At 50.6% G+C, this 25,024-nt stretch overlaps 10 protein-coding genes across 10 annotated transcripts; 5 read left to right on the top strand and 5 right to left on the bottom strand.

Moving 5' to 3' along the window:
- Positions 1-745: 745 nt before the first annotated feature.
- Positions 746-2,503, top strand: CGGC5_v014149 (putative transporter; the record flags this gene model as incomplete). The annotated part of the gene is made up of 6 exons (XM_032023472.1): positions 746-934; positions 996-1,022; positions 1,077-1,186; positions 1,240-1,383; positions 1,448-1,677; positions 1,734-2,503. The coding sequence occupies 6 exons, from the start codon at positions 746-748 to the stop codon at positions 2,501-2,503; spliced, it is 1,470 nt and encodes a 489-aa protein (XP_031879776.1).
- Positions 2,504-2,957: 454 nt separating this feature from the next.
- On the top strand, positions 2,958-4,784 carry CGGC5_v014148 (uncharacterized protein; the record flags this gene model as incomplete). Its single annotated transcript, XM_032023471.1, has 1 exon — positions 2,958-4,784. The coding sequence occupies one exon, from the start codon at positions 2,958-2,960 to the stop codon at positions 4,782-4,784; it is 1,827 nt and encodes a 608-aa protein (XP_031879777.1).
- Positions 4,785-5,323: 539 nt separating this feature from the next.
- On the bottom strand, positions 5,324-6,872 carry CGGC5_v014147 (putative transporter; the record flags this gene model as incomplete). Its single annotated transcript, XM_032023469.2, has 5 exons — positions 5,324-5,446; positions 5,502-5,786; positions 5,846-6,102; positions 6,162-6,631; positions 6,682-6,872. 5 exons carry the CDS (start codon positions 6,870-6,872, stop codon positions 5,324-5,326), a joined length of 1,326 nt encoding a protein of 441 aa, XP_031879717.2.
- Positions 6,873-7,423: 551 nt separating this feature from the next.
- On the bottom strand, positions 7,424-8,746 carry SUGCT (Succinate--hydroxymethylglutarate CoA-transferase; the record flags this gene model as incomplete). The annotated part of the gene is made up of 1 exon (XM_032023468.2): positions 7,424-8,746. The coding sequence occupies one exon, from the start codon at positions 8,744-8,746 to the stop codon at positions 7,424-7,426; it is 1,323 nt and encodes a 440-aa protein (XP_031879716.2).
- Positions 8,747-9,388: 642 nt separating this feature from the next.
- fadE12 (Acyl-CoA dehydrogenase fadE12) lies at positions 9,389-10,591 on the top strand (the record flags this gene model as incomplete). The annotated part of the gene is made up of 1 exon (XM_032023467.2): positions 9,389-10,591. One exon carries the CDS (start codon positions 9,389-9,391, stop codon positions 10,589-10,591), a length of 1,203 nt encoding a protein of 400 aa, XP_031879711.2.
- Positions 10,592-12,661: 2,070 nt separating this feature from the next.
- On the top strand, positions 12,662-14,705 carry CGGC5_v014144 (Cutinase transcription factor 1 alpha; the record flags this gene model as incomplete). The annotated part of the gene is made up of 6 exons (XM_032023465.1): positions 12,662-13,383; positions 13,435-13,501; positions 13,552-13,741; positions 13,797-13,974; positions 14,030-14,179; positions 14,228-14,705. 6 exons carry the CDS (start codon positions 12,662-12,664, stop codon positions 14,703-14,705), a joined length of 1,785 nt encoding a protein of 594 aa, XP_031879709.1.
- Positions 14,706-15,179: 474 nt separating this feature from the next.
- meh (Mesaconyl-C(4)-CoA hydratase) lies at positions 15,180-16,252 on the top strand (the record flags this gene model as incomplete). The annotated part of the gene is made up of 2 exons (XM_032023464.1): positions 15,180-15,721; positions 15,781-16,252. The coding sequence occupies 2 exons, from the start codon at positions 15,180-15,182 to the stop codon at positions 16,250-16,252; spliced, it is 1,014 nt and encodes a 337-aa protein (XP_031879708.1).
- Positions 16,253-16,352: 100 nt separating this feature from the next.
- SAT7 (FAD-dependent monooxygenase SAT7) lies at positions 16,353-18,005 on the bottom strand (the record flags this gene model as incomplete). The annotated part of the gene is made up of 6 exons (XM_066153048.1): positions 16,353-16,466; positions 16,527-16,739; positions 16,826-16,964; positions 17,023-17,209; positions 17,265-17,427; positions 17,487-18,005. The coding sequence occupies 6 exons, from the start codon at positions 18,003-18,005 to the stop codon at positions 16,353-16,355; spliced, it is 1,335 nt and encodes a 444-aa protein (XP_066007738.1).
- A 572-nt stretch (positions 18,006-18,577) lies between these two features.
- On the bottom strand, positions 18,578-19,773 carry CGGC5_v014141 (UPF0173 metal-dependent hydrolase; the record flags this gene model as incomplete). The annotated part of the gene is made up of 4 exons (XM_032023462.1): positions 18,578-18,689; positions 18,745-19,491; positions 19,546-19,693; positions 19,749-19,773. 4 exons carry the CDS (start codon positions 19,771-19,773, stop codon positions 18,578-18,580), a joined length of 1,032 nt encoding a protein of 343 aa, XP_031879714.1.
- Positions 19,774-20,488: 715 nt separating this feature from the next.
- CGGC5_v014140 (Non-reducing end alpha-L-arabinofuranosidase BoGH43A) lies at positions 20,489-22,207 on the bottom strand (the record flags this gene model as incomplete). Its single annotated transcript, XM_032023461.2, has 1 exon — positions 20,489-22,207. The coding sequence occupies one exon, from the start codon at positions 22,205-22,207 to the stop codon at positions 20,489-20,491; it is 1,719 nt and encodes a 572-aa protein (XP_031879713.2).
- Between the last annotated feature and the right edge of the window lie 2,817 nt (positions 22,208-25,024).

The raw sequence follows: 25,024 nt of genomic DNA, 5'->3' as shown, positions 1-25,024 counted from the left end.
GGAGGGATGAGGGGGCCTTGCGTAGCCAATCATAATTCGCCCAGCGGTTTGTCGGCTGTTTCGCTTACTTCCCGGAAACAAGAACAAGTTGCCAGGCTCTGTTTTCCGGATGAACAAGAGGCCAATGACAACGAGGATTCAGCTTATCGGACCCATGCTTGTGCATGTCACTGAAACCGTCGTGCATAGCCGTCAGGATAGCTCCGTTGGTTTAAATGGCTTTCATGGCCCCGAGGTTTGGAGCATTACAAAGGCAGGCAACCCCTCGTTTGCGGTTACAGACGGCGCTATTTCGTCGGCTGCAGATGGAGTGTGCCAACATACCTACTGCCACCAAGACTTTGGCCCGCCATCATGCCTTCGCTAGCAAGCATCCTTCGATGGGTCCAATCTACCCCACGGGGAAGCCAAGATTTCATGTATGTACCCCGGATTCAGAAGTTCTCGCTACCCCAGACTTGCCCACTTGCGGCGGTGATTTTACCTACACCTGGGAGAAAGCCTCGTATGAGGTGAACTTGATTGGTGCAATATTGCGAACATTCGCTTTGGATGACTGAGGATAGGAATTTGGTCTGAGACGTATCCGTCCATCTTTAAGCGTCTGTAGCAGCGCCGCGCGCGTGGGCGAAATGACTTAAAACGTCTTCCCAGTTCCGTAATTCAACATGATAATCACCTTATGAACATTCTGTCCCGGTTGTTTTCGTGTAAGCATCGACGAAATTCCCAAACCCTCATCATCATGGCTGTCAGTCAACAACCTCAGGTGGATCCGCACAAGGACCCAGAAACTTGCGTCGTTGACCATGTCGACTATCAAGAAGACCTGAAACCCGTTGATGAGAGAAGACAACCTGACAAGTTCGGATCTGTCGACAAGGTCGATCCCAAAGAAATTGCTCTTGTGAAGAAGCTCGATTTGTACCTCATGGTATGTCTTTCCTGGAGACATAGGTTATCTTGACTACAATTCGCTAACTCTGCCTCCGCAGCCAATTCTATGGGTCATGTACTTTCTTGTAAGAGAACATTGAGAAAATCTCTTTGACATTGGATTATCTAATGCTTCATAGAACTTCCTAGACCGAAACGCCATCGTCAACGGAAAGCTTAATAATCTTGATAAGGATCTCAATATGGTCGGTTCTCAATACAACACATGCGTCAGCATCTTCTTCGTGGGGTAAGCTCTTGCAGAGAAGAAATGACAGTACGATGATTGACAAGATGATTCAGATACATCACCGGGCAGATTCCCTCCAACATGCTCGTCACCCGCGTTAAGCCCGCCTGGTATATGTCGGGGTGGATGATGGCCTGGGCCGTTGTGTCGACTCTCATTTGCATTGTCAAAGACTACCATGGCATGCTGGCTTGCAGGTATGACTACTATGTCCACTACCCTTTCGGTCTTCGTGATAGCTGACTCTGCATATACGGCCAGACTCATCCTTGGGATCACCGAAGCGCCCTTCTATTCCGGGGCTTGCTACATGGTTAGTCTGTTCTACACAAGAAAAGAGACTGCAACTCGATTGGCTGTGTTTTATACTGGAAATCTCCTTGCAAGCTCGTTCTCAGGTTTGATCGCGGCTGGTGTCTTCGCTGGCCTTGACGGGAAACACGGCCTCGCTGGTTGGAGATGGTTGTTCTTGATACAAGGAGTTGTCACTGGTACGCTATAACGACCACCATCTTGTTATGTATGAGTCTGCTAACATCTTTGGCAGTTGGCGTGGCAGCCGTCGCCTTCTTCCTATTACCCAACGCTCCCCTCGAGACCCGATGGCTTACGCCAGAGCAGCGACAACTAGCCCATGACCGCGTCGCTAAAGACACCACAGAAAAGCGTCAGGCGACAAGCACATGGTCCGGTCTGTGGGAAGCCGCTGCAGACTATCGCACTTGGGTATTTGCTCTTATGGGAAATCTCCATCTATCCGCCAACGGCTTCAAGAATTACATGCCGACGGCGGTCAAGTCCCTCGGCTTCAATACAACCATCACGCTCGTACTCACATGCCCGCCCTACCTGATCGCCGGTGCAGCATCTGTGTTGGTGTCCTGGTCTTCTGGGAGATACAACGAGCGAACTTGGCATATTACCGTTTCCAAGATAGTGGCGAGCATCGGCTTTGCCGTCGCGACGAGCACGATGAACATTGGTGCACGGTACTTTGCCATGGTCCTGTTTGTTGGTGCCACGTACGGCGTGAACAACATTAACGTCGCATGGACGGCCGCTACTGTTGGCCAAACCGACGAGAAGAAGGCGGCTGCGATTGCGATGGTCAATACACTAGGCAACCTATCATTCGTATACACACCCTATCTCTGGCCCGACAGCGACAGCCCGCTTTTTAGGAAGGCAATGATTGCGAGCATTGGCTTTTCGATGGGCGTCGTAATGACGGCGTGGCTGATGAAATTCATCTTGGTACGAATGAACAGACAAATAAGAACTACGCAGGAGGAGGCCACGAACTTCTACGCCTACTAGGTCGCAAACACAGTCTTTGCTACTGTGGCGCCGCGTTGATATTGATGAGGTTTGCTAAGAAAGTGGAGCGATCAACAGCAGCATCCTACCGCTGTGTGGAATAGGCAGGAAGGTTTTGAGATTTTCTGGCAAAGTTGAATCTGATTAGCTGAAAATGAAAAAGGACCTCTAACTTCAATACGTGAATTTTTGTTTCCGGCTTGAATTCAAGTTTGGGGCGCGCTGGCTTTCGGAGAAATATTGTAAAGAAGCCACGATCACTTCGGAGAAACCGAGTTGAGAATACATATTATGAATTACCAATTCTGCCCGAAAGCTATTACTTTCTGTGACCAATCCATACTTTATTTACACCCTCAGTGCTACGAGGCGAGGATACCTCCGAATCACGACTTGGTGCGGCACAACACGGGATTGATTCTTGGATACATCGCTAAGCGCTCCGTTGGTCACCATGGAACCATGCAATCCAACTTTGCACTCAAAGGCCCCCCTTAATAATGGCTCGGAGCCAAATTCTCACTTTCGGTTTACAGACTTACCAACAGAACTTCGTCGTTTGATATTGGAGCATATTCTGGACGACATTGATGAAGAGTCCGACCTCGATGAGGAGTCCGACCTCGATGAGGAGTCCGACCTCGATGAGGAGTCCGACCTTGATGAGGAGTCCAACGCCGCCGAGGATCCGGATGTCGATAGCGCGGATGAGGTACCCAACCTTGATGAGGAATCCAATATTGATGAGGAGTCTTCTCCAAAGCCGAAGATCGTCGAAATCATTGGAAAGCTCAATGACGTGCTTGTGCAGACTCATAAAATGTCTGCGCTATTAAACGGCATGCTTGCGCTGGGCATCAACGTAGGTGCGACGCACGACGTTATAGCGCTAAACAACGACTTGCTTGCGCGAACCAACGACTGGTATGCGCGAGCTAACGACATGTTTGCGCGAGCTGACAACACGAATGCGGTGCCCGACAATCTTGCCCCGGAAGTTGAGCTGGAATACCCGCAAGCCAACATGCTTGCGGAGCCCGAGCTGGTTCCCAAGCCTCAAAAGTTGTCAACTTTGGCCTGCGTGTCCAAGGAATGGCAGCGATTCTTCGAGGAGTACACGTTCAACAGCCTGGACGTCACGTTAACCAATTCTCCAGCTGAAATTGAGGCTCTCGGAGAGATGGTGAAGGGCTACCGCAGGACTTTTGTTGAAGAAATTGTACTCAATATCGAGCTTCCGGGAAACTCTTCAGGCGACGTCCAGGTCGAGACCGAAAAGGAGATTCGGAGGAACAATGCTCTTTTCACGATGGCCGTGTTTTCGCTCTTTAAAGTTTTGGCAAACTGGACCGGCCCAGAGCATGACCATGGTTTGGCGCTTCGTATTAACGTCATGTCCGCGGACGATGTTGAAGACTGGCCCCCAAGGGTGCAAGGTAGTCTGCTAGATTTCAAACTGAAAAAGCTGCCGCTAGTTCCTATTGTGGATGAGCTTTTGTGGATATTCCATTCTGAATCAACACGAAGCGCTTCAGCAAATGCTATGAGCATCCTGCTCAAGAGCATGAACCACCTGACAAGAGTGGTATATCACCCACATTCCTCGCAACTCGGAGAAGACCAGTCTTTGCGAGACGACGCCTTTTTGGCCTTATTCCAAAAACACAGGGGTTGGGTCAAACGCATGGTGGTCAGAGAATCCGCATACCTCTTAGAGGAGGACAATCCGTACACGGAGAAGAGGGAGGATCTTGCACTCGCCTGTTTCCACGCGAGTCTCCATCTCGAGTCCTTGATTACATCACGGGTAGTTGATGCGTTCGACTTTTTCCGTTGCACGGGGGATTTGGGAATACCCAACGAGTCTCTCAGACAAGCCTGGCCTGAGCTGAATCAACTTGTCTTATCTTGCAATTTGTCAAATTCATCATCTGACGAGGACATGATGGATACCGTTCTTCTCGCAGCTGGAAAGGCCGCAATGCGAATGCCTAAATTGGAGAAGATGATCATATGGTCATGGGACGCAGAAAACTATGTCGGATTCTTTTTTGGGTATGGGCTTCGCTGCAGTAAGCTATATCCAGCTTTCATTGATATCCGGACAACATGGAGGTCTGCACTCAATCCAGAAGTTGTGAGATGCTGGGAGGATGCAGTGACGGAAAATACGAGCTATGAGCTCACCGTCCAACCACAGCGCCTTGACTGGCGGGATAAGCACTTTGTCGATGCGTTGCTCGAAAATTTAGAGACATCTAATTCAATCCTGTTTCCTTAAACGAGTAGATAGAAATACATAAAACCTCTGGTGTTGTTCTATCTCTGATGCACCTAACTCTTCTTAGTCCGGCTGAATTGCCTTGCCTGTCAACCTTCTCGCGGCAGAAATCCGCACGAAAATGAACGGGCGTCTCTTGCGTTCCAACATTGAATACCCTCAGTTACCTACGGTCCTGGATTTGTTCATGAGCTTCCCAATCGGTGCTTTTCTCGACAAGCGCCATACTGCATGGTTCCATGTTTAGGGCTTAAGGTACGTTATCCACATCATGCAGGCTTTTGAGCCTCAAAATCAAAGTGTGTAGCGATAGGCTGGGTGACGATGGCCGAGAAGATGGACTCGATCGCCAATCAGCCGGCTATCCCGATCACCCCTTTCCCGTTTCATGTTCTCCCACCTGCAGTACAACATCTGAATGCAGACAGTAGCAAAGCATAGAATTAGAGAGCCGATGCAGACAGAATGACCCAAGATGTAATCCGGACTAGACATCAGATGGTCAATATCACTTGTAGTCTCAGATGCCATCCGATAACTTACGCATTCTTTTGCAGATAGATGAATGTTGCCGGAAAAGCAGCCATATTTGCTAAACCAATGAGGAGTCCCACACCAGTGGCACGAACGTAGTGAGGCGCCAAATTGTTCGAAAGCCAGCCCTAGCCACGTTAGAGATCTCTCGTCGAAGCGGTGATAAACAAGCTTTAGACTTACCATAATCATTGCCGACCCTGGATAGACGCCAGTTGCAACCAAGAATGTCCCGCCATATCTCACTCCGTTTGATTTCGACGCCAAAATCATGACATATCCGCAAAGAGCAACAAGAGTCCCCACAGCCATGATGGGTCCACGGGCCTTGATCCTGTCTGACAAGCTGGCTGTCAAAAGAACAACGAAGAAGGCGGCCATGTTGGGAGGCACAGTGAGAAGTTGCGCTTGGGTGGTATCGCGATGGCCTAGGCCTTGTATAATTGACGGGAGGAACAGCGAGAAGCTCTGTTGGGAAAGAGGTTAGATGGATGGTCCGACAAGCGAACTGTCGAAGGAAGACGTACGTAGAGCGGGATAAGGAGAAAGATCCATGCCAAGGCGCAGAAATATGTCTGCGGAGCAAGCACAGCCATTCTGACCCAGTGCCAACTAAAGTGTTCGTCGTTAACATCTTCAACGTTCGTCGCCCCATGAGAATCTTCTCTCAAACGTTTCATGGCTTGTGTTCGTTCTTCAGGGGTGAGGAATCTCGCGTCGGCCGGGGTGCTCGGCATAAAAAAGAAGCATATTATGCCAAATACCGTCGTAATTATTCCCTCGACTAAAGCTGATTAGCACACCTCGTCGCAAAAGGATATAGCCAGTATCGGAATCGCTCACTGAAGAAGATCCAGGGCCATCTGTTGTAGCCACCGTGACGAATCGTAGCCAAGCCAGTCGCAAGTAACCCTCCAAAAGCCCCTGAAAGAGGAGCTGCACAGTAGAATAAGCCAATACGGTAGAGCATCTGATGTCTTCGGTAGAACATAGCGAGATATACCACAATGCCTCCTAGGAGTCCTCCCTCAAAGAGGCCTAGAAACAGACGGCATACTACCAATCCGGCGAAGCTCTTAGTGAAGCCGAGGAAAGTGCTTACTATGCCCCAGCACGTTATCAAAGTCGGAAGATATATACCCGCCCGGACCTTTTTGACAATCCAGTTGCTCGGTACGTCGACAAGAATGTAGGGGATGTAGAATACCAAGAGCGCTATGTTGAACTTTGTTCCATTGGAGATGTTGAGGTCCTCGGTAAGGCCATCGATCTTAGCGTTTCCAATGTTGCTTCTGTCAATGAAGGCAAATAGCCTCAAAGGTGTCAGTGTAGGAACTTGACAGGATGATATTGGGGATCGCACCATATACCAAAAAGCCAGGGAATGATGTGATAGTCGAACTTGCGGTCGAGCTTCTTGCTCAAGACAGGGTCAATGTCGAAGTGAGGTTGCGATTGCCTGATGTTTTCGACATGGCTGTCCGAAGGCTTGCTGTTCTTGATGTCATCGTGGACGTCAAAGGTGCCGTCGCCATCATGGGTTTTCTCAGCCATCTTACTGGCTCTTGGGCAATGGAGGTATAATCACCGAGTGGTTGGTCGAAGTAGAAGATCTAAGGGGATGATTATACGAGAGACAAAATTGTCTATGTGGTCTTAAGCGACAGGCAACTTTCAAGTAAGGAACGTGGTTCACTGATCAAGGTCCTTAGGATTTATACTTCGTACTGAAGCCTCCTTTTCCCCGTCACCTTTCCTAAGACGGACCCAGCAATGCCACCTTGGAGCATCCTTCGGGATTAATTCCCCGCGCTTCTTATCCGCTAGAACCAGGGTCGCCATCACCCCACGGGGTCATCGTGCGGGGAAAGCATGGATGATAGCTCAATGTTTCCAAATAGCCATCTCAGAATCGAAGATGCCGACAATTTTCCTGCGGGGTTCAGGTAGGTCAGCGTGAGAAGCCAATCAATGACGTGAATTAGTGATCGTGATGCGATAAGGCCCCAGCTTGGAGTGTTAGTAGGTCAAGGTGATGACTAGGGGCATGGCGAGTGAGAGTTTGCTCAAACGATATGTCTTAACGGCTACCTGAATCTACCGCATCACTGCTCGATACCCAATTCTTTGAAGATGGACTCGTTGTGTTCTCCCAGCTCCGGGACCTTTTCCATTCTCGAGCTTTCAACGTTTTCGAAACCCGGTGGGATTAGAGCAGGAACCTTTCCACTACCGGTCTCGACATCCGTCCATCTGCCTCTTGCCTTAAGTTGCGGGTGATCCCATACGCCTTGCATGTCATTCACATTGGCGTTGGCTATCGACGCCTTATCTAGCTTCTGCAAGACCTCCTCTGCTGAGAATTTGGCGAAAGCGTCGCAGATGATCTTTCTCAACTCATCACGGTTCTTCGTTCTGAGGGTGTTGCTCACAAACTTTGGGTCCTTGGCAAGAGCCTCATTGCCAAGAACGTCTCGGCAAAGGTTAGCCCACTCTCGCTCGTTCTGCACGCCAAGCATGACCGAGCCTCCGCCACCCGTCTCAAATGGGCCGTATGGGTATATAGAGGCGTGGGAGGCGCCGGAGCGGGATAAGCCCGGGGCCCCGTTATACGTGTAGTAGAGTGGGAAGTTCATCCACTCAACCATGCTCTCGAGCATCGAGATGTCTATCCGTGATCCTTTGCCCGTTTTGCCGCGCTTCAGAATGGCGGCCAGAATGTTGGAATAGGCGTACATGCCGGCTGAGATATCGGCGATTGAGATGCCCGCTTTCGCTGGGTCCGGACCGTTGCCAGTAATAGAGAGGAAGCCCGCTTCACTCTGTACGAGAAGATCATACGCCTTCTTGTCTCTGTACGGGCCGTCTGACCCATAGCCAGATATATCGCACACAATCAGTGACGGATGCGACTCTTTGAGTGTTGAGTAGCCCAAGCCAAGTCGCTCCGTGGCGCCCGGTGCCAGATTCTGCACCAACACATCGGACTTGGCAAGAAGCTTCCTGAGGACCCCAAAGTGTTTCGGGTCTTTGAGATCGAGTGCTAGACTTTCTTTGGAACGGTTGGTCCAGACGAAATGTGACGCCATACCATTAACTCGAGTATCGTATGCCCTTGCAAAATCACCAACACCTGGACGCTCGATCTTGATGACACGAGCGCCCATGTCAGCGAGCTGACGAGTGCAGAAAGGTGCAGCGATTGCATGTTCGAGACTGACGACGCTGATACCTTCAAGAGGTAGTGGCTCTCTCTCAGGTTTTGACGTTGTGGATGCCATGGTTCTCAAGGCGATATTTTGCTGGATTGCAGATCGCACGAAAGCTTTCGCTGGTCTCATGGCGGGCTTGATACGCCATGCGCCTCTGGGCGGACATGGAGATGCCCTGGTAGCCAAGAGCGACAGAGCGGCACGTCCTGACGGCATCTTGTTTTGGAGGAAGGGGTGTTCAGAGGTAATGGTGAAAGCAAATGATCTTCAGTGAAGGAGGACGATGGTGCTAAGTAAGGATTGATTGGCTTGGGAATTTAAATCCCGAAGTAATACGTGCATTAGGGGTTGGCATGACTTTTCTAAGTCCTCCTCATCATGAAGCTGCCTCCAGCGACCAGATCCCATCAGCTGCTGTGCTGGACGAGGTCACCGACAGGAACAAGTGACGGCGTCAGTGCATGCACATCAAATCGGCTACTTCTTTGCCCATTCGGCTTTATGCAGAACAGCGTAATCACCGGCCGCTGATCACCCACTCAGTGGCGTCACTCCGGTCGTTAAATGCCCGGGAATAACGCATGCTGTCGGGGCCATTTGCCGAGTCTGAAGTCGCCCTGAAATGCCTTTCAGAGAAGTGAGTCGGCCTTTGGAATCAATGGATGTTGTTATTTAGAGTCAGAGGATTCGTTCTGCTCTCAATCCAGCGAATCAACTGCTTCAGGTCCATCATTTCCTGTATTGTTCATCATGTCACAATCTCTCGCTCGGAGTCTTTGGCGCGTTGCCCGACCGGCGGTCAGGACGGCGGGATGCCTGCGCCCAGCGGCCTTCTCAACGTCAGCTCGCCGGAGGATAATGGAGACAACGGGCTTCACAGAAAACCAACTGACAGTTCGTGAAGCTGTCAGTCAAATCTGCTCCGAGTTTCCCAACACATACTGGCAAGAACGCGACCAGACAGAGAATGATCCCAAAGAGTTTCACGCTGCCCTCGCTAAAGATGGCTGGCTCGGTATTGCCCTGCCAGAATCGCTGGGTGGCTCCGGCCTGGGAATCTCGGAGGCAACGATGATGATGCAGACCATCACCGAGTCCGGCGCAGGCATGGCCGGCGCCCAGTCCATCCACGCCAACGTCTACGCGACGCAGCCGCTTGCCAAATTTGGGACCCAGGAACAACTCGAGAGCACAATTCCCAATATCATCTCCGGCAAATGGAGGGCTTGTTTTGGAGTCACGGAGCCAAACGCTGGTCTCGACACCCTACGCCTCTCCACCGCAGCAAAGAAGCAACCAGACGGCTCGTACCTGGTTACCGGTCAGAAGATCTGGATCACCTGCGCGCAAGTCGCATCCAAGATGATTCTCCTCGCCCGCACAAAGGCCTTCGAGGACTGTAAGAAGCCGAGTGAAGGTCTCTCACTCTTCTGCATCGACCTAGACCGCTCTCAGCCTGGTTTGGACATGCGCAAGATCAAGAAGATGGGCGGCCGTGCCGTCGACGCCAACGAGGTTTTCTTCGACAACTACGCCATCCCCGCTTCCAGTCTGATAGGCCAGGAGGGCCAGGGTTTCAAGATTATCCTCCACGGCATGAACGCTGAGCGCTGTCTGCTTGCCGGTGAAGCGTTGGGACTGGGCTACGCCGCGATAGCCAAGGCCGCGGAGTATGCCCGGGACCGAGTGGTCTTCAAGAGGCCGATCGGGCAGAACCAGGCCATAGCGCATCCGCTCGCCGATGCGTACATGCGGTTGGAGGCTGCGAAGCTAGCAACTTACCACGCGGCAAGACTGTATGACGCCAGCAAGGAGGACTCGTCCATTCGTCAGGATGCAGTTGGAGTGGCTTGCAACAGCGCCAAATACATGGCTGCAGAAGCTGCCTTTACGGCTTGCGAGAGAGCTGTTCTTACACACGGAGGTATGGGCTACGCGGCCGAGTACGATGTGGAAAGGTATTTCAGAGAGTGCCTGGTTCCTCGTATTGCACCCGTTAGTCGAGAGATGATTCTGAACTACATTGGAGAGAAGGTCCTTCAATTGCCTCGTAGTTACTAGAAACGGCGAAGATTTAAAAAGACGTAATGATACGTTTTATACAATGACATGAAGGCAGACCAACCTTTAACGTTTGCACATTGTGTATCTATTTGTGTATTATGAAGACATGGTAGACCTCGAGCAGGGGGTCAGGGAACTTCGTCTTAAAACTTTGAGATGAATTTCATTGATGAACGATTGGCTGCAGCTGCCTATTCATCTCTAATTGAGTCCGGAGTCAGGCAAGTACTCGCGATTGAGGATGGGACCGAAGAACACACACTGGCGTATAATAGGCGATGTCTTGGCTTGAAGACTGAAAGTTTAAATACACCCATGTTAATTAAAAGATTCTGCATAGAGACTCAATTTTGGTCGAGACAAGTAACTCTCGGCGAGGCAATGTGCGAGCCTCCGGTTTCCACTCAAACAAGGGTGCCGAGGTAGGAAAGTGCCGGCGAGTCAACCTACGAATGTCCGTATTTTAGAGAAATAGAACATGCCGACAACCCGTGAAGTGATTTGGCGAGTCAAGAAAAAGTGAGCTGGTTCTTCCTCCTGTGTACATAACTAGTTCCAAGATGATAAGATATTAAAAGCAGATATAAGAGAGCCCAACTCCGTGTTACAATCAGAAGCAAGCTTCAACTAACAGAAGACACCAAGCCTCTTTTAACGATGTTGCCAACAACAATTTTGGCAGTTGCGCTCTTCGGAGCAAGGTACAATAATCACTGAAATGCCCTAGATCATTCTCATCGAACGAGGCTAACCTTCAGTCCCGCTACAGCTCACTTGCAGGGCCCATTTTCTGTACCGATGCTGAGCATCCCATGGATTCCACGGTACACAAATCTGTCACCAAAAGCTGCTGCGGTGGCAACTCATTTTCAACCTCCAATGTAAGACTCTAATCAGCAAAAGTTATGTTAGATTATGACTGACCATGTATCTCGCGCCATTAGTTCCTCTGCGACACGGGCAGTAAGCCCACAACTTCGTTCTGCAGCTGTTGTCAGGGTAGCAACCTCGCTTGTATGAATGTGGGCGGATAAGTAGATAATACGAAGGCTTTTGGACGTGTCTTTTTCATCATCAGCCGCATTCGAGCTTTGTTGCCTTGCATAGCCATTTTGTTACAATGCAGGGAAATATTTGGGGACACAAGATTAATTCACCATTGAAGTGGATGTCATTTGCGCGCTGCCTCAGAGAGCAGCAGTGCGTCGATGTGAATTCAAGGGTTCTGGTACTGCTTGTTGATTCTGAGGTTTTCCTGGTACTGAAATGTACAAAACTACTGACCCGGGCATGTATTCTTTCATCCTCATGCAGCCACCTATTGACCACGCCACTTACAGGGCTGACTCTTTGGCACCGGCTTCCGAAGTAATACCTCTTATTAAGCTCCGCCCCCCACGTCCGTGACATTTCACGGGGCCGAAACTACCTCCATTCGGTGAATTTGATATGGTCATCGTTCTAGTTGGACAAGGAGAAGGTAAAGTCATATTAGATGATGTATCATGTCCAATCCATCTTGGAGTAGCTGGCAGTAGAAGACCCCCGGATTCCACCACGGATGTAATAGCCGAGAATGTGGTCCATGTGGGTACAGTGCGCCATCCAAGACTTTGGAGTTCGAACTGTGGCGCTGAGCGATGAATTTTGGTCCCGTCTTTGACGAATAAACAATCCGATGATACCCATTCTATCATTTTAAGACGCGATCGCGGGTGGCCAGAGTCAACTTACAATGCCCACAGAAGGCCTCAAAAAGCCCCGCGCAAAGCACGCGTGCAAAGAGTGCAACTCACGACGAATTCGCTGCAACGTCACAGAGCGTCTTCCCTGTTCAAACTGTGAGAGCTCGAACGCGACATGCGAAGTTCTTCCCTCGAGAAGAGGCAGGCGAGTGAACTGCGCAATCACTGTTCCTCTCAATCAAAATGATAACAAGGCAGCAGGTATCCACGGAAGTCAAAGAAGGAGAAGCGATCAGAAGATGCAGCGTCTTTCACTCCGGAACCTGTCGTGCCGGCTCCGCCCTCGGCGCTCACGTCCGCTGTGGCGGCAACCCTTGCCTCTATGAGCACTGCTTCACCGTCTCGAGGTCTTTCTAATTCGGGCGCATCACAAACACCATTTCATGCTGAGACGCCCGCGTCGTCACATTCTGCAACTGGCACAGGAAGTAGCCGCTTCTTCGGAGAGTCCAACTTCCTCACCCTCGTGCCGGGTGCCCCTGAGCCGGGGTCCGACGCGACTGCGGGAGACGCTGTATTGAAGGGTCGCTTGGCCTTTCCAGTCCCCCAGACACCTCAATCGCAAGATTTGGGGACTTCGCCTGCGAGTATCAACAATATCAGCTCGGCTACGGAGCGATACCTGAGGGATGAAGGGGCCTTGACCTTTCCCGATATGCAGAGCTGTCTGCCTGCCCTTCGCGCATACTTCAAATGGTTTCACCCGTGCTTCCCAATACTGGATCGCGCGGACGTGGCGCGAAGGCTTGCGATGATGGATATCTCGCCACTGTTGTTACAGGCGATGCTCTTCATCGGGTCGACATACTGCGATGATGCTACCATTACAGCTATGGGGTTCAAAGATCGCTCAGAAGCGAAGAGTGTGACATATTCACGTGCAAGAATTCTTTTTCACTCCAATTGGGAAAAAGACGAATTCACGCTTATTCAATCTCTGTTCCTTTGCAGCTTTTGGAGGGGCGGCCCTACCGACTGGAGGGATGTTCGATACTGGCTGGGATGTGTCTTGACTCTTGCGCAGACACATGGCCTCCATAGATCGTAAGTCAACGGAGGTGAGTTCAATACTGGGGCAAGCTGACGATCGTAAAGAACACGCTTCATTACAAGAGAACCTCAGTTTGCCCGAATGAGAAGAAGAGTCTGGTGGTCCATCTACGTAAGCTGTTTCTCAACACTGTCGAGATTTCACTAACTAACTCCTTGAAGGTGAGAGAAAGGCAAGCGGCGATATCTCTGGGACTTCCATGTAGAATACGAGATGAAGACTGCGACATCGAGCCTCTGACCGCCTCTGATTTGGAGGGCGACACGGATGAGCAACCAGCTACAGCGTTTGGCACATCCGAATCTGAGCATGTGCATTACGCTATCAATATGGTAGACATAGCAAGGCTACGTAAGCTGACCAGAGCTGCTTGACTCCTGATGCTATTTAACTAACAGGTGTAAAGTCGGAAGGATAACAGATACTCACTTTGCGCCGGGCCGTGGTCCTCCTGCACCAGGTGAAGTGCGCGACCTGAAGCAACAACTCGAGCAGTGGAAGCAGAATTTGCCAGAAGAATTGAGGAGAGAACCCGAGGAGGGGCAATCGTCAGCCCTGACATGCCTCATTCATCTTGCCTACAAGTATGGCCGGAACACTGATGATGAAACGTCCCTGAAATTCTAATGAAATTCACAGTCACTTGCGCATCCTAGTCCATCGAAATGGATGGCTTCGAAACCGAGACGAAGAGGATAAAAAGGCCGCCCTCGCAGCTGCCTGTCGAATCAGCAGGATAGCGGAAGACATGCTCGCACAGAAAACCTTGCAATACGGCCAAATGCATCTGTGAGCGTTATTTCTTCTTAATTCTAGACGCTTTCACTAATATCTCAGACTTACAAGCCTGTTCGCGGCTCTCTGCATTCACGCTATCGACATCAAGTCGGCCGATGGGATCGGTCGCCAGCTCGCAGTTCACAGAGCCCAGATGTGTCATTTAGGACTGAAAGAGATTCAAAACTACTGGCGCATCAACAACAATGTCTTGGATCTCTTTTTACAATATCTCGACAAGCCCATTGCCAAGAGAATCTACAACGAAGACGCCGATGCTGCGGCAGCTGATGGGGCATCAGGATCCACGGCAGGCCTGAGCCCGTTCAACACAGCTAGCACACCCCAGAATCTTTCCACAGACACCGTGGAGCAAAGCAGATCGGACGCAATAGAGGACCAATACTTTAACCTGATGCAGACCAATTGGGAAGGCGAGCATGCCCTTGGTGATCTCGGCCTCTTCCTGGACCCGCAACTCTACGCCAACGGTCCAATGCAAGTCGAGGGCCTCAACTTCTTGCAGCGGTGCCTATGATGACGCCCCGGAATTGGCCTAGCGGATTTAAAAGTCAAAGAACGAAAGAAAATGCCTTCTAAGCATTCATTTTTTCCCCATGTAGCTGCCCTGGCCAGAAGCGCGTAAACCCTGATTGCATCATGGCAACATTCGGCTTCTTGAGCCGAGGGTCGCGACGCGGCTACTTCAGCCACCTGCAGGAAGAAGAAGCCGAGAGCATATAACCGAAGAGCCCGCTTACCCCACAGACCCCGCGATCAACACACTGTGCTCAGTCCATTCCCCAATTGGGATGGTTCCTCGGCGCGCGCTCTCCCCATGCCGGGCTTTACTCGCCGAGATGAAAGCTTGACGTCGGATGACGGACATTAGTCGGCTTTGATATCTTTCGAGATTATTGCATGTGTTCTTGCCTTCCCAACGATCCAATTGTTGTTGTTCTTTCAATCCCGCACTTGGACTTCAACACCAATCGCACCTGCAACCGCCAACATGGCCTCCCTTGCTCATCAGATACGACCAGCAATCTCACGCCGTACACCACGCGGTAGGAGGTCCATAACCACCAATGCAACTGACGCGGCATCAAAACTCCTCGAGACCTTTGCCGGGAAAGATGTGACGCGCAAACAACTCTTCGATTCCAATCAGTTGCAGCGCCTCAGCTTGACACTCAATCGCAAGCAGCTGCATGCGGGAATCGACGTCTCCGCTGAACCGCCCAAGCAAGGCACGCCGCTTCCACCAGGGTATCACCTTGTTTACTTCACCCCAACAGGGGTCGAACGCGAATTGGGCATGGACGGGACGGACAAGACGTTCAATGCGCCAGCACCGTTCACGCGGCGGATGTGGGCTGGCGGGAAGATGCAGTTCATTGAGGGGACCTCGCTGAAAGTTGGCGAAGAGGTTGAAGAGCGCACGAGGCTTGTTGGCGCTACGCCGAAGAAGAGCCGCAGCGGTGACGAGATGGTTCTCGTGGATGTCGAAAAGGAGTTTTGGGGACGGGATGGGCTGGTTGTTAAGGACCAGAGGTACGTTGTCCTCGCCACCAACATTATCCTGCTTCTTTAGATGACTTACAAGTTCCTAGGTCATGGATCTTCCGCCCCGAAGTCAACTTCTCTTTGGCTGCGAAGACTGCTCCTCCGCGAGATAACAGGCAACCGTCTTTTGGGGCGTCAACCATCACGGATGAGAATGGTTCAGACGGCGGTGTCCTTCGGCATCTTCGATGGTCACCCGTTGGCCTCTTCCGGTTCTCGGCTCTTACATTTAATGGCCATATGATCCACTACAACGAGCCTTGGACGAAGGATATTGAGAGGCATCCCGAGGTTGTGGTCCATGGACCCTTGAACCTGATCAACATGCTTGACTACTGGAGGGATGTCTACGGGCAAGACGGCAGGGAAGTGCGACAAGTTGGATATAGAGCAATGTCGCCACTCTACGCCGGCGATGAGTACACAATCCGCACGGCGTCTGTGGAACATAAGACGTACGAGGTTCTAGTGGAGAAGGGCAGCACGGTTTGCATGAAGGGTGAAATTATTGGCAGTTGAGTAAGAGGTTCAACCTCATAAATGCACGCTTCAAAGCTTCGATCATATGGAAATAGCTAAAACCATTGGTAATGCAACCTCTCTAGTTGATGACTCTATCTCATCCACTCCTGACGCCAAGCTTCATTACTCGAGCCATAAAGATGTATGCAGACACCAAGAAAGTGCCAATGATCCACAGAATCGTACCGAGGATGCCGTCTAGGTTGACAGTCTGTCATACGAACCGTTTAGACATGTAGAAAATTGTAAGATATTACGGGAGATAACTCACGGGAACGTTCGTGCCTCCACTCTTGCTGACCCAAGGGAAGGCTCTGTCGATCATCGCACTTTCATATCGATTACACTCCGTGCTGACATCTTCCGAGGATGGCCCCTCTCCAGTCTGGGCTTTCTCCTTCAACTCGAGAATTCGAGGAAGTGCATCAGCGCAGTCATGGAATGCCTGATTGCCTCCCATACCCCTAAACCTTGTGAGCAATTGCTTGTGTGACGTGAGTTACTGGTCCAAGGACCATCAACTTGCCGGTTTGGCTGCATTGCATGAACTGCGTCTCCGACGAGCCATACGCGAGGATGACCCTCGTCTCCAGTTGCTTTCTTGACGTTCTTGCGCCATGTTTTTGGCAGTTTGTTGCTTGCGCGTAATCTTGTAGCCGTAACTAAATCCTTGTTCTTGTCTTCCGACCCAGTCGTCAACATTGTGCGGCTATGATTGTTAGAACATGGATATATATCTAGCTTGTCAAGGGGTTTGCGCATACTACTCGGGCGCCCAGTCTTTGGTAGCCTCAAGACAAATATGGAGTGGGTCCTGCATCTCTGATAGTTCCTGTTGCTTCGGCACTCGATCTTTCGGAATCAGAAGCCCCCAGTAGAAGGAAGCCTCTTTCACGTTGTATTTTGGTCCGCTCTCTGAATCATCGGCTGGCTGCTCAGCCTTTGGCAAGAACACTAAACACGGGTCAGTCATGCACGCAGCAGGACACGGTGTGGGCTTGAGGCTTACGTGCGTAGTACATAGAAATGCCGCCTGCCCATACCATGACTGGACTTTTTAGCAGCCTTGGTGGCAGCTTCTCAGTCCAGTCCTGTGGTAACGGTCCTTTGCTGAGAATCATCACATGGCTGTCGACCAGGACCAGATTGCGAGCTCCGACCTGTTTATTGATCTGCGACCATTTAGCTCAGTACTTCCGTAGAATAAAACTTGGAACCGTTGAGATCGTACTCTAGAATTGCTGCCGTCTGCCCCGATCAATAAATCGCATGTATCCGTGGATCCATCCGCGAGGTGAACTCGGACGGTTTCTTGCCCGGTCACATCTTTAATAATTTCGTATCCCTCAAAGGCTTTCCCGAAGTGAAGACACCCGTTTGCTTTCAGTGGGTTGAGTAGAATATCGTGGAGGACCACCCGATTGATGCCCCACGATGCCGCGTACGAAGGCAGCTGCCCGAGATCAAGCAGGGTCTGGAACTTCGTGTTACATATCGCTGGTGCGGTGAGTCCTGTCGATGACATTTGGCTGAACTTCGACTGAATTGTTGCAATTTCGGATGGCTTCAGACAAGCCCGGAACCCTGCCAGCGCGCTCTCGCCGAGCCGAATTTGGAATCCTTCTCGTTTTGTGTCTTCCGCGTCCCGCTCGTAGACCGACACATCGACACCATTGTTGACCAGTCCATTGGCGAGGAGACAGCCGGCAAGTCCTCCACCAGCGACGATGACTTTGAATGGTACAGCCATCTTGTTGATCTCTTGACTTTTCTGAAAGTTTCGGTGGTCAGGAGTTATCTAGTTTATTACCATATATATAAGACATGATCTACGACTTCGGACACGAGCATTTACGACCACCGGCGAACTCGGACAACAGCATATTCCGTGTTACACAATATTTCGGCATTCATATTCGGCATCAACATCTTCTTGCCTAAAAAGATCTAACGAGGCAACTGGTGGTCAAAGTTTCATACCTCGCTGCGAACCCCGCGAAGATCCCCCACCTCCGCCGCGGGATGTTACCCCACACATGTGCCTCAGTGACAAGGTTGAAGCTTCGCCTTAGGCTTCAGCTCTCACGTCCATCTTCTACCCCAACACGCTTTGACGCCTTGGAGGTCGGCAAGTGGACGACTCCGGCTACCTACCCACAGCGTTCGGAGCACGTCCCGATGTTGTGGTAGTATGTTACTGGCAGCATATACAAGCCATGAGGTCGACAAATTCTCTCATCGAAGTGCACTCAGTGAAGTCCAAGGAAGCGCATCCCAAGCACTTCGGACTCTACATCGCCAGCCCGGAAGTGTAAGGGTCAGTCAAAACAGCTTTACCAGTGTGGCAGGGGCCAAATCCTCCACATTAGTTGAGGTCTTGGCGTGAACCATCGCGGTCGCTGCGGCGGTGTTTACTCGAAATGGCTTAATCGCTCTAGAAAGTATCAGATTGTCAGTGACGTTCGAATCAAGTTGCACTATGAACCTACCCTTCATCGTGTAGACACCAGTAGACTTTCTTTGGTTGCGAAAGCCACCGAATCTCATCCACGGCAAATGAAGCAGCAGACCCGTTGTAGGGCCGCCCATTGAGGTTTGCTCTCCCTGCAATGGCGAGGATCGCAACGTCTGGAGCAGGCTCAATGGCTTTCAGGATCCCTTCATAGCCTCCCAAATGTCCGTTCCAGAACAAGGTTTTCCCAGGACCAATAAGGAAGTTGTACGCCAGTTGGCCTCCATCATAATTCGAGAAGACATGACGATCTCGATCTTCCATGTAATCTGCCATTGATCGGGTACCCTCATCCATCTGGTCGGGAGGTATTATTTCCTTGAGCCTCATCAGGGCGTATTTCATACCCATGGTCACGTCAAGGGTGCAGACGTATGGTGTTGCTTCGCCTGTGTACTCTGTTCCGGTGTCGATTTCGTCCGGGATGTCATGGTGTCCACTTCCCGGCATGAGAGCATGCAAAGAGGGCCACACGTGAACGGACATGACTGCCCTCGAATGGTGCGGTCTTGCGGGTGCTCCCGGTGGGCCATTGGCGAGAGGTATCTTACCCGCCACGGCGGCGTCGCGATCGGCTTTTGTGAACATTGGAATTCGCTCACCGCCTGCGACAGGAAAGAGCTGAGACTCGTGAACGCCGGCCGAGCGCAGCAGGTTGATGGCTTCACCATTGGCAATGACGATGGCCCCAGTCTTCTTTGCTATTCTGTCGGCTCCTGGTAGGCTGCATGTGATCAGGGAATTGGCTATGACGAGGAGGAATGAAAACATCACTCACTGGTCAAAGTGTGCATGTGAGATGAATATGTAGTCCGCCTCAGAAACATCGTTAATGTCCAAGTACTTAGGGAGAGCGGAGGGCTTCTCCAGCCATGTATCAAGAAATATGACAAGGCCGTTGGCTTTCAAACGGAACGTCGTGGCCCCTGAATTTTCGTTAGCAAGCTGATAATAGGATATGACTGATAGAGAATGACAGACCGAACCACTCTATGGTTTCTGCCATCGTAATAGAAGCTTTATGTGCGGTGATGCGGTGCGGATGATGAATGACATTCACAGTGAAACCAAAAGAAAAACATCGATGTTCTACCCAGGTGTCAAGATGCATCATCTCTATTGTTTCTTTATCATGCTGGCGCAGCATATATACGCACACTCTGTTATCCGGCATCGGCATCGGCATCGGAGGGATTAAGATGTGCCGGCCACTCGCACAGGTCGGCACTTGAGTCCGCCCGAGGCCCGAGGTATTGGTGCCACACCAGATATGTTTCTCTTGCAAGGTGAACCCAATGGGATGAATTTGTTCTAATTAGGGTTTTAGACTTAAAATACGTGACACTTGATCTGTTGGTATTCTCCTTCAATTTTCCCGCTCCCATGGCATAAATCAGCGGACGGATAGCAGTACCGAAGGGCGACAGATGCGGTATGGTCGTTGTCACTTGTGTTCAAAAATTAGCTCAAAGCTGCAGAGCGTTTTAATCTTGAACATATGTAAGCTTCATGTGATTGCCAATGGCTTGTCAAATTCTGATTATTGTCATGCGAAAACTGTTGAACGTACATGTGTCATCATGATGGCATCACAAGCCGGGGAATCTGTTTGGCAAGTTCCGGAATAGGCAATGATTAAAACGACTCGAAGAAAGGTCTGGAATCCCGTTTGAAACGTTGGGTCCATTGCAGACGTGCTATCTGGTATGTCAAGTGACTGTTCAAGTTGGTACGAAGATCGTGGAGTTGTAGCCAATCTGCTGGGCGACAGGCTGATATCGCCATCTGCTCACGTAACCTTCGAATGGATAGCTGCCTCCGTTCGTAGTTGCGTAGATTCCCAGTACGCCTCCGGTTCCCGCACCATCACCAGATAATAGGGCCGTGCTATATAACCCAACCGCCTCCTCTTTACCGCTTTGACCGACCGAGGAGGCGAAGAACTCATAGTGACTCTCATTTCTCGGGGAAATTCGCAGTCGGATTGCGTCCCCAAGCCAACCTTCGGGAACAGGAGCTGTTGTCGGTTCGGGTGCTGTAAAAGCGTTCACCGAACGAGCTCGCACTCGCAAGTACGGCTTGAGCTTCCCTGAAGACTCAGAGACGTCCTCCAAGTACACGATGCCGAGGTCGGCGTGCTGATCAGGGGTGCCGAAATTAGAGATGCCCATCTCGTCACCGGAGGACTTCCCGAAGCCGAGCTGAATATCAACGCTAAAGTTGAAGTATGTGTGTTCTTGTCTGCGGAAGAGTGCAGTCACGCCCTCAGTGCTGGTGTTGAAGTTAGGATCGGTAGTGAGGTTGGCGCGTGACGCAGTAAGGCGCAGTGTGTTTTCGTGGCCTGCTGGAGAGATTGAAAAGGAGGCTGCGTCGAACGGTGCTCTCCAAGACACCCAATTTGAAGGAAATTCGGATCCTGCCACAAAGTCTACCACGTCCGGCTCGCCTACCACAGGTCCGATGCCCTGGCTTATCAATGATTGACTCGGCAAAGGACCGCTCATCCGACCTTGAACTTGGTCCGCAACCGGCCAACCCCCAGAAGGCCAGAAGAGTGGAAAGAGAACTGTCTCTCTTCCCATGGGATAGATCAACTCCTTGTACAATGTCGAACCTCCACGTGTTGATAATGCAACACCCCACCAATTCCCCTGTGCATCCTGAAAAAGATCCGCATGTCCAACAGTCTGGAAGTAATTACCGGTGCCCCTGTTCGAGACTAATGGATTACGAGGTGCTGCTTCCCAGGGTCCTTTGAGACTCTTTGATCGGGCCATAGTGGCAGAATGGTTCAGCTGTGTCCCGCCCTCCGCAATTAATAGGTAGTAATATCCGTCGCGTTTGTAAATGTGTGGCCCTTCCGCGCTTTGGCCGCCAGTACCAGCCCAAAGTTCCCATGGCTCGCTTGTGTTTCCAGTAGTCAGGTCAAGATAAGCGGCGATAATGGGTTCTCCGGCCGACGCAACAACCACGGAGCCGTCATCGTCGAAGAAGATGTCCGGGTCAATCGTGTAACCAGGTGTTTGAGGCCATATGGCGTTAGACCAGGCAAGGTCGTCGTGCGGATCCGTGGTGGTGAACACGACGAATCTGGGCCCTCCTAGCTCTGCGCTGGCCCAGGTTGAGATCAAGTAAAAGGTGCCATTGTGGTAACGCAGCGTGTTGGCGAACATTCCTCCTCCATTGCCTTGAGTTCCGCTTCGAATTACTGGGAATTGAGACACTCGGTTGACGGCGTTGCTGGCGAGCTTCCAATTCACAAAGTCTTTGCTGGCATAAACTGGATTTGCAGGGAAGGCCATGAATGTTGATGTCGTGCAGAAGACCGTGTCATTCCATTCAGGCACGAATGTGCAACTGGGATCCGAGTGCCACCCTGGAAGGATGGGATTGGTATATGATGTGTTTTCCTGGAGGCCAATGACATGAACTGGCAACATTGCCAAGGAAACCCAGACCGAAAGACGCATCTTACGTATGGCTGAAAGGTAGGCCAACGTGCATCTACTATGATGGAACTTGCTAGCTAAGACTGCGCGGCTACCTGAGAAAAATGATGAAAGAGGAAGAACGAAGCAAAGTAAATGGTCATCTTCAGTTGTAATTAACATATGGTGGTATCTCGCCCCCTCCGGCTCCCCGCTCCAGGTAGCTTGAGTGGCAGTAGCCGACCCGAGAACGTGGACCCGAACCGAGCCGGAGTTGCAATAATGACGAGCCAGTGACATCTCGTCTCTCTTGATTGTAAAATGTCTAAGCAAGCTGAAATTCGACGGTAGCGCGTTCTACTAGATCCTACTTGCGTTCGTAAGTTGAGTGTCGCTGGCAACTGGACGCTCGCAGAGTCCCGCTCTAAGTGATGACTCTTTACCGTGATCCGAGAGGCAGAGGGGTGTGGAATTGGTCGACGGAAGTACCAAAGCATTGAAAATAGAGGACCATCAAACTGATTTGATCCATTCAACAAGCCCAGGTACCCTTAGTGTTTGTGATAATTGGTAAGTTTTATGCGCCTGTAACGCTTTGAGACTGGGCATGTAAAATGGGGTTCCGTCGATGAGGGCTTACAGAGGTTACAGTTGCCAATTGTGCTACATGACGGTGCAACTATAATCTATCTTCAAGTACCTTGGTATGTTGCTAAATTCTAATACATGGTTAAAAGTTCCGAACCCATGTGGTCTTACATGTATAGGTTCATTCTCTGTCATGGTCATCCTGCATGCGCCGGCGGTAGCTGGGTATTGTACTTCGCAACCAAACTGTCCAACATCGTCCTAGGCCATGATATAGCTCAAGGGCTTCACTCGGCATGCCACTCAGCGGTCGCAACACACGCACTACACGAAACAGTTAAGATATATGTCGGCAAAAATGTTTGGATGGCTTGATAGAAAATCATACTTGAACGGCGGTGTACCCATCACCCACGACTTGCGTACACTGAGGGTCTGGTTGTTCTTTCGTTGCACAAGGGAAGGCTCCAGGTTTCAAGATGGCATCACAGACTAGCTGAGGCGACTAAGATAACCACAGCGCGATTAGCACACCCTTCAGAAGCCTGTTTGGAGACCAGACAGATACTCACGCAGCGTCTAGTACGAGTTCTGCATGCACCCATGGCGTTGCCAGTTAGACTTAGCACCAGCAGAGCAGAAACTATAGAAAGTTTCATCGTGAGGAACAATATTCGTCGTGAGTGTATACAAGCAGTGGAGACGCACACACAGTGACCGCATCGTTCTATAGATGCACGTCTTGGATGTATTTATATTGCGGATGCAGTTGTCATTCATACTACATTAGTCAGGGAAGCGTGGAAGCGGTCGCCGGCAAGTTGCTCCTTGGCCCCGATTGGATTAGTTCATCCTATCAATTCCGCCTCGACTCATCACACGTCAATCGTTGAAATACCGGGGGAGCGGACTCTCCCAGCAGTATCACAAACCCCATAATGCCAATGAAACTTTTCGGACAATCTTTGCGAATCAAAGGCTTCTCCTATCTAATGAAGACTGACTCGTCGAGCGATCCTGATCGGGCAACTTCATACCGACTTAGGTAAATATCTGCCGAAGTAGGCAAATAGCTACCGAACCATATGATTTAGCTACACGGAGAAACCTCAACAATCTTTCAGAATCCCAGTCTTCCCACCGTTATTGGCACAGCCTTCATCAAAACTCTGTTTGGTAATTGAGTTCGAAATACAGCACTGCATCGCGTTAGCGTTGTCTGTTTGCATTTGTTGGTGTATGGCGGGCAAAGACGTACCACCCCGGGAGAACCGGGCAGAGGTGTTCCATAAGCTTGCCAGCACATGTTATCTGAAGGATTCTGTGCGCCATTAGACATCACACAGATGTAGCCTTTGTAAACACCGCCGAGTACAATGCTGCCGTAGTTGAGCGAGTTAGCAAGTCTATCGGCCAAACTCAGCCAGCGTTTGGATTGAACCCACGCAGCGTTCGCCAGAGCAACCGCGATTAACTTTGCTTTCATTGTAATAACGAGATTACCGCACGAGAACTGACAGTGTGTAGCCGGTGATGCAGAAGTTACCTTCAGCGGTAAAAATAGAGCCGCATGTGATATTCAGCCGCGAAAGCAGGGTGCGTCTTGATTTTCGTCTGCGTTCGAAAGAAAAAAGGGACTGCGCTGACTTTGGACTCAATTTATACATGTGCTTGTGTCTCAACCGGGGCGATCCTCGCCTCTGCGAAACTTGATACATGGAGCCATCATTGGGGCAAAGCACACATTTACGCAGAATTGGGTCAAGCACAACACCCGCTAACTAATAATAGACATCGGCCGTAGTATCAGCAGGAATTTCTGTAAGGTCCATGTTAGAATTCACCCAGATCGCGTTCACTGTGCACCCAGGGGCGACACTACATGGCAAATAGTGACTAGCGCCATGGAGCTCTTTCGGTGGACCATCGTACACAATGAACCAGTCTCTACTCTGTCAGATTTGCTCCCGAGAAACTCAAAGTGATTGGAAAACGTGCCTTTTTCGAAACGGTAAAGCATAAGGAGTATAGATGTAGTGATTCGGAAGCAACTATCGTGTAGGTCTAGGCGGGACCAAGATCACATCTATTTGCGTGATGATGTTACTCATACCCAACGCTCCCAGAACCTTCTCCTTCATTAGTTAACAGATGAATTGTCAGACGCTAGAACTACGGATCTGTCAAGTCGATCATAAAATGATTGCATCAAAAATCCTTACGACCAAGCCACACATTCTG

The sequence above is a fragment of the Colletotrichum fructicola genome (genome assembly GCF_000319635.2).
Source record: "Colletotrichum fructicola Nara gc5 chromosome Unknown KSG_Nara_v1_contig08, whole genome shotgun sequence".
NCBI lineage: Eukaryota > Fungi > Ascomycota > Sordariomycetes > Glomerellales > Glomerellaceae > Colletotrichum > Colletotrichum fructicola.
The sequence above is the reverse complement of the archived record's forward strand: the minus strand, read 5'-3'. Positions and strand labels throughout refer to the sequence as shown.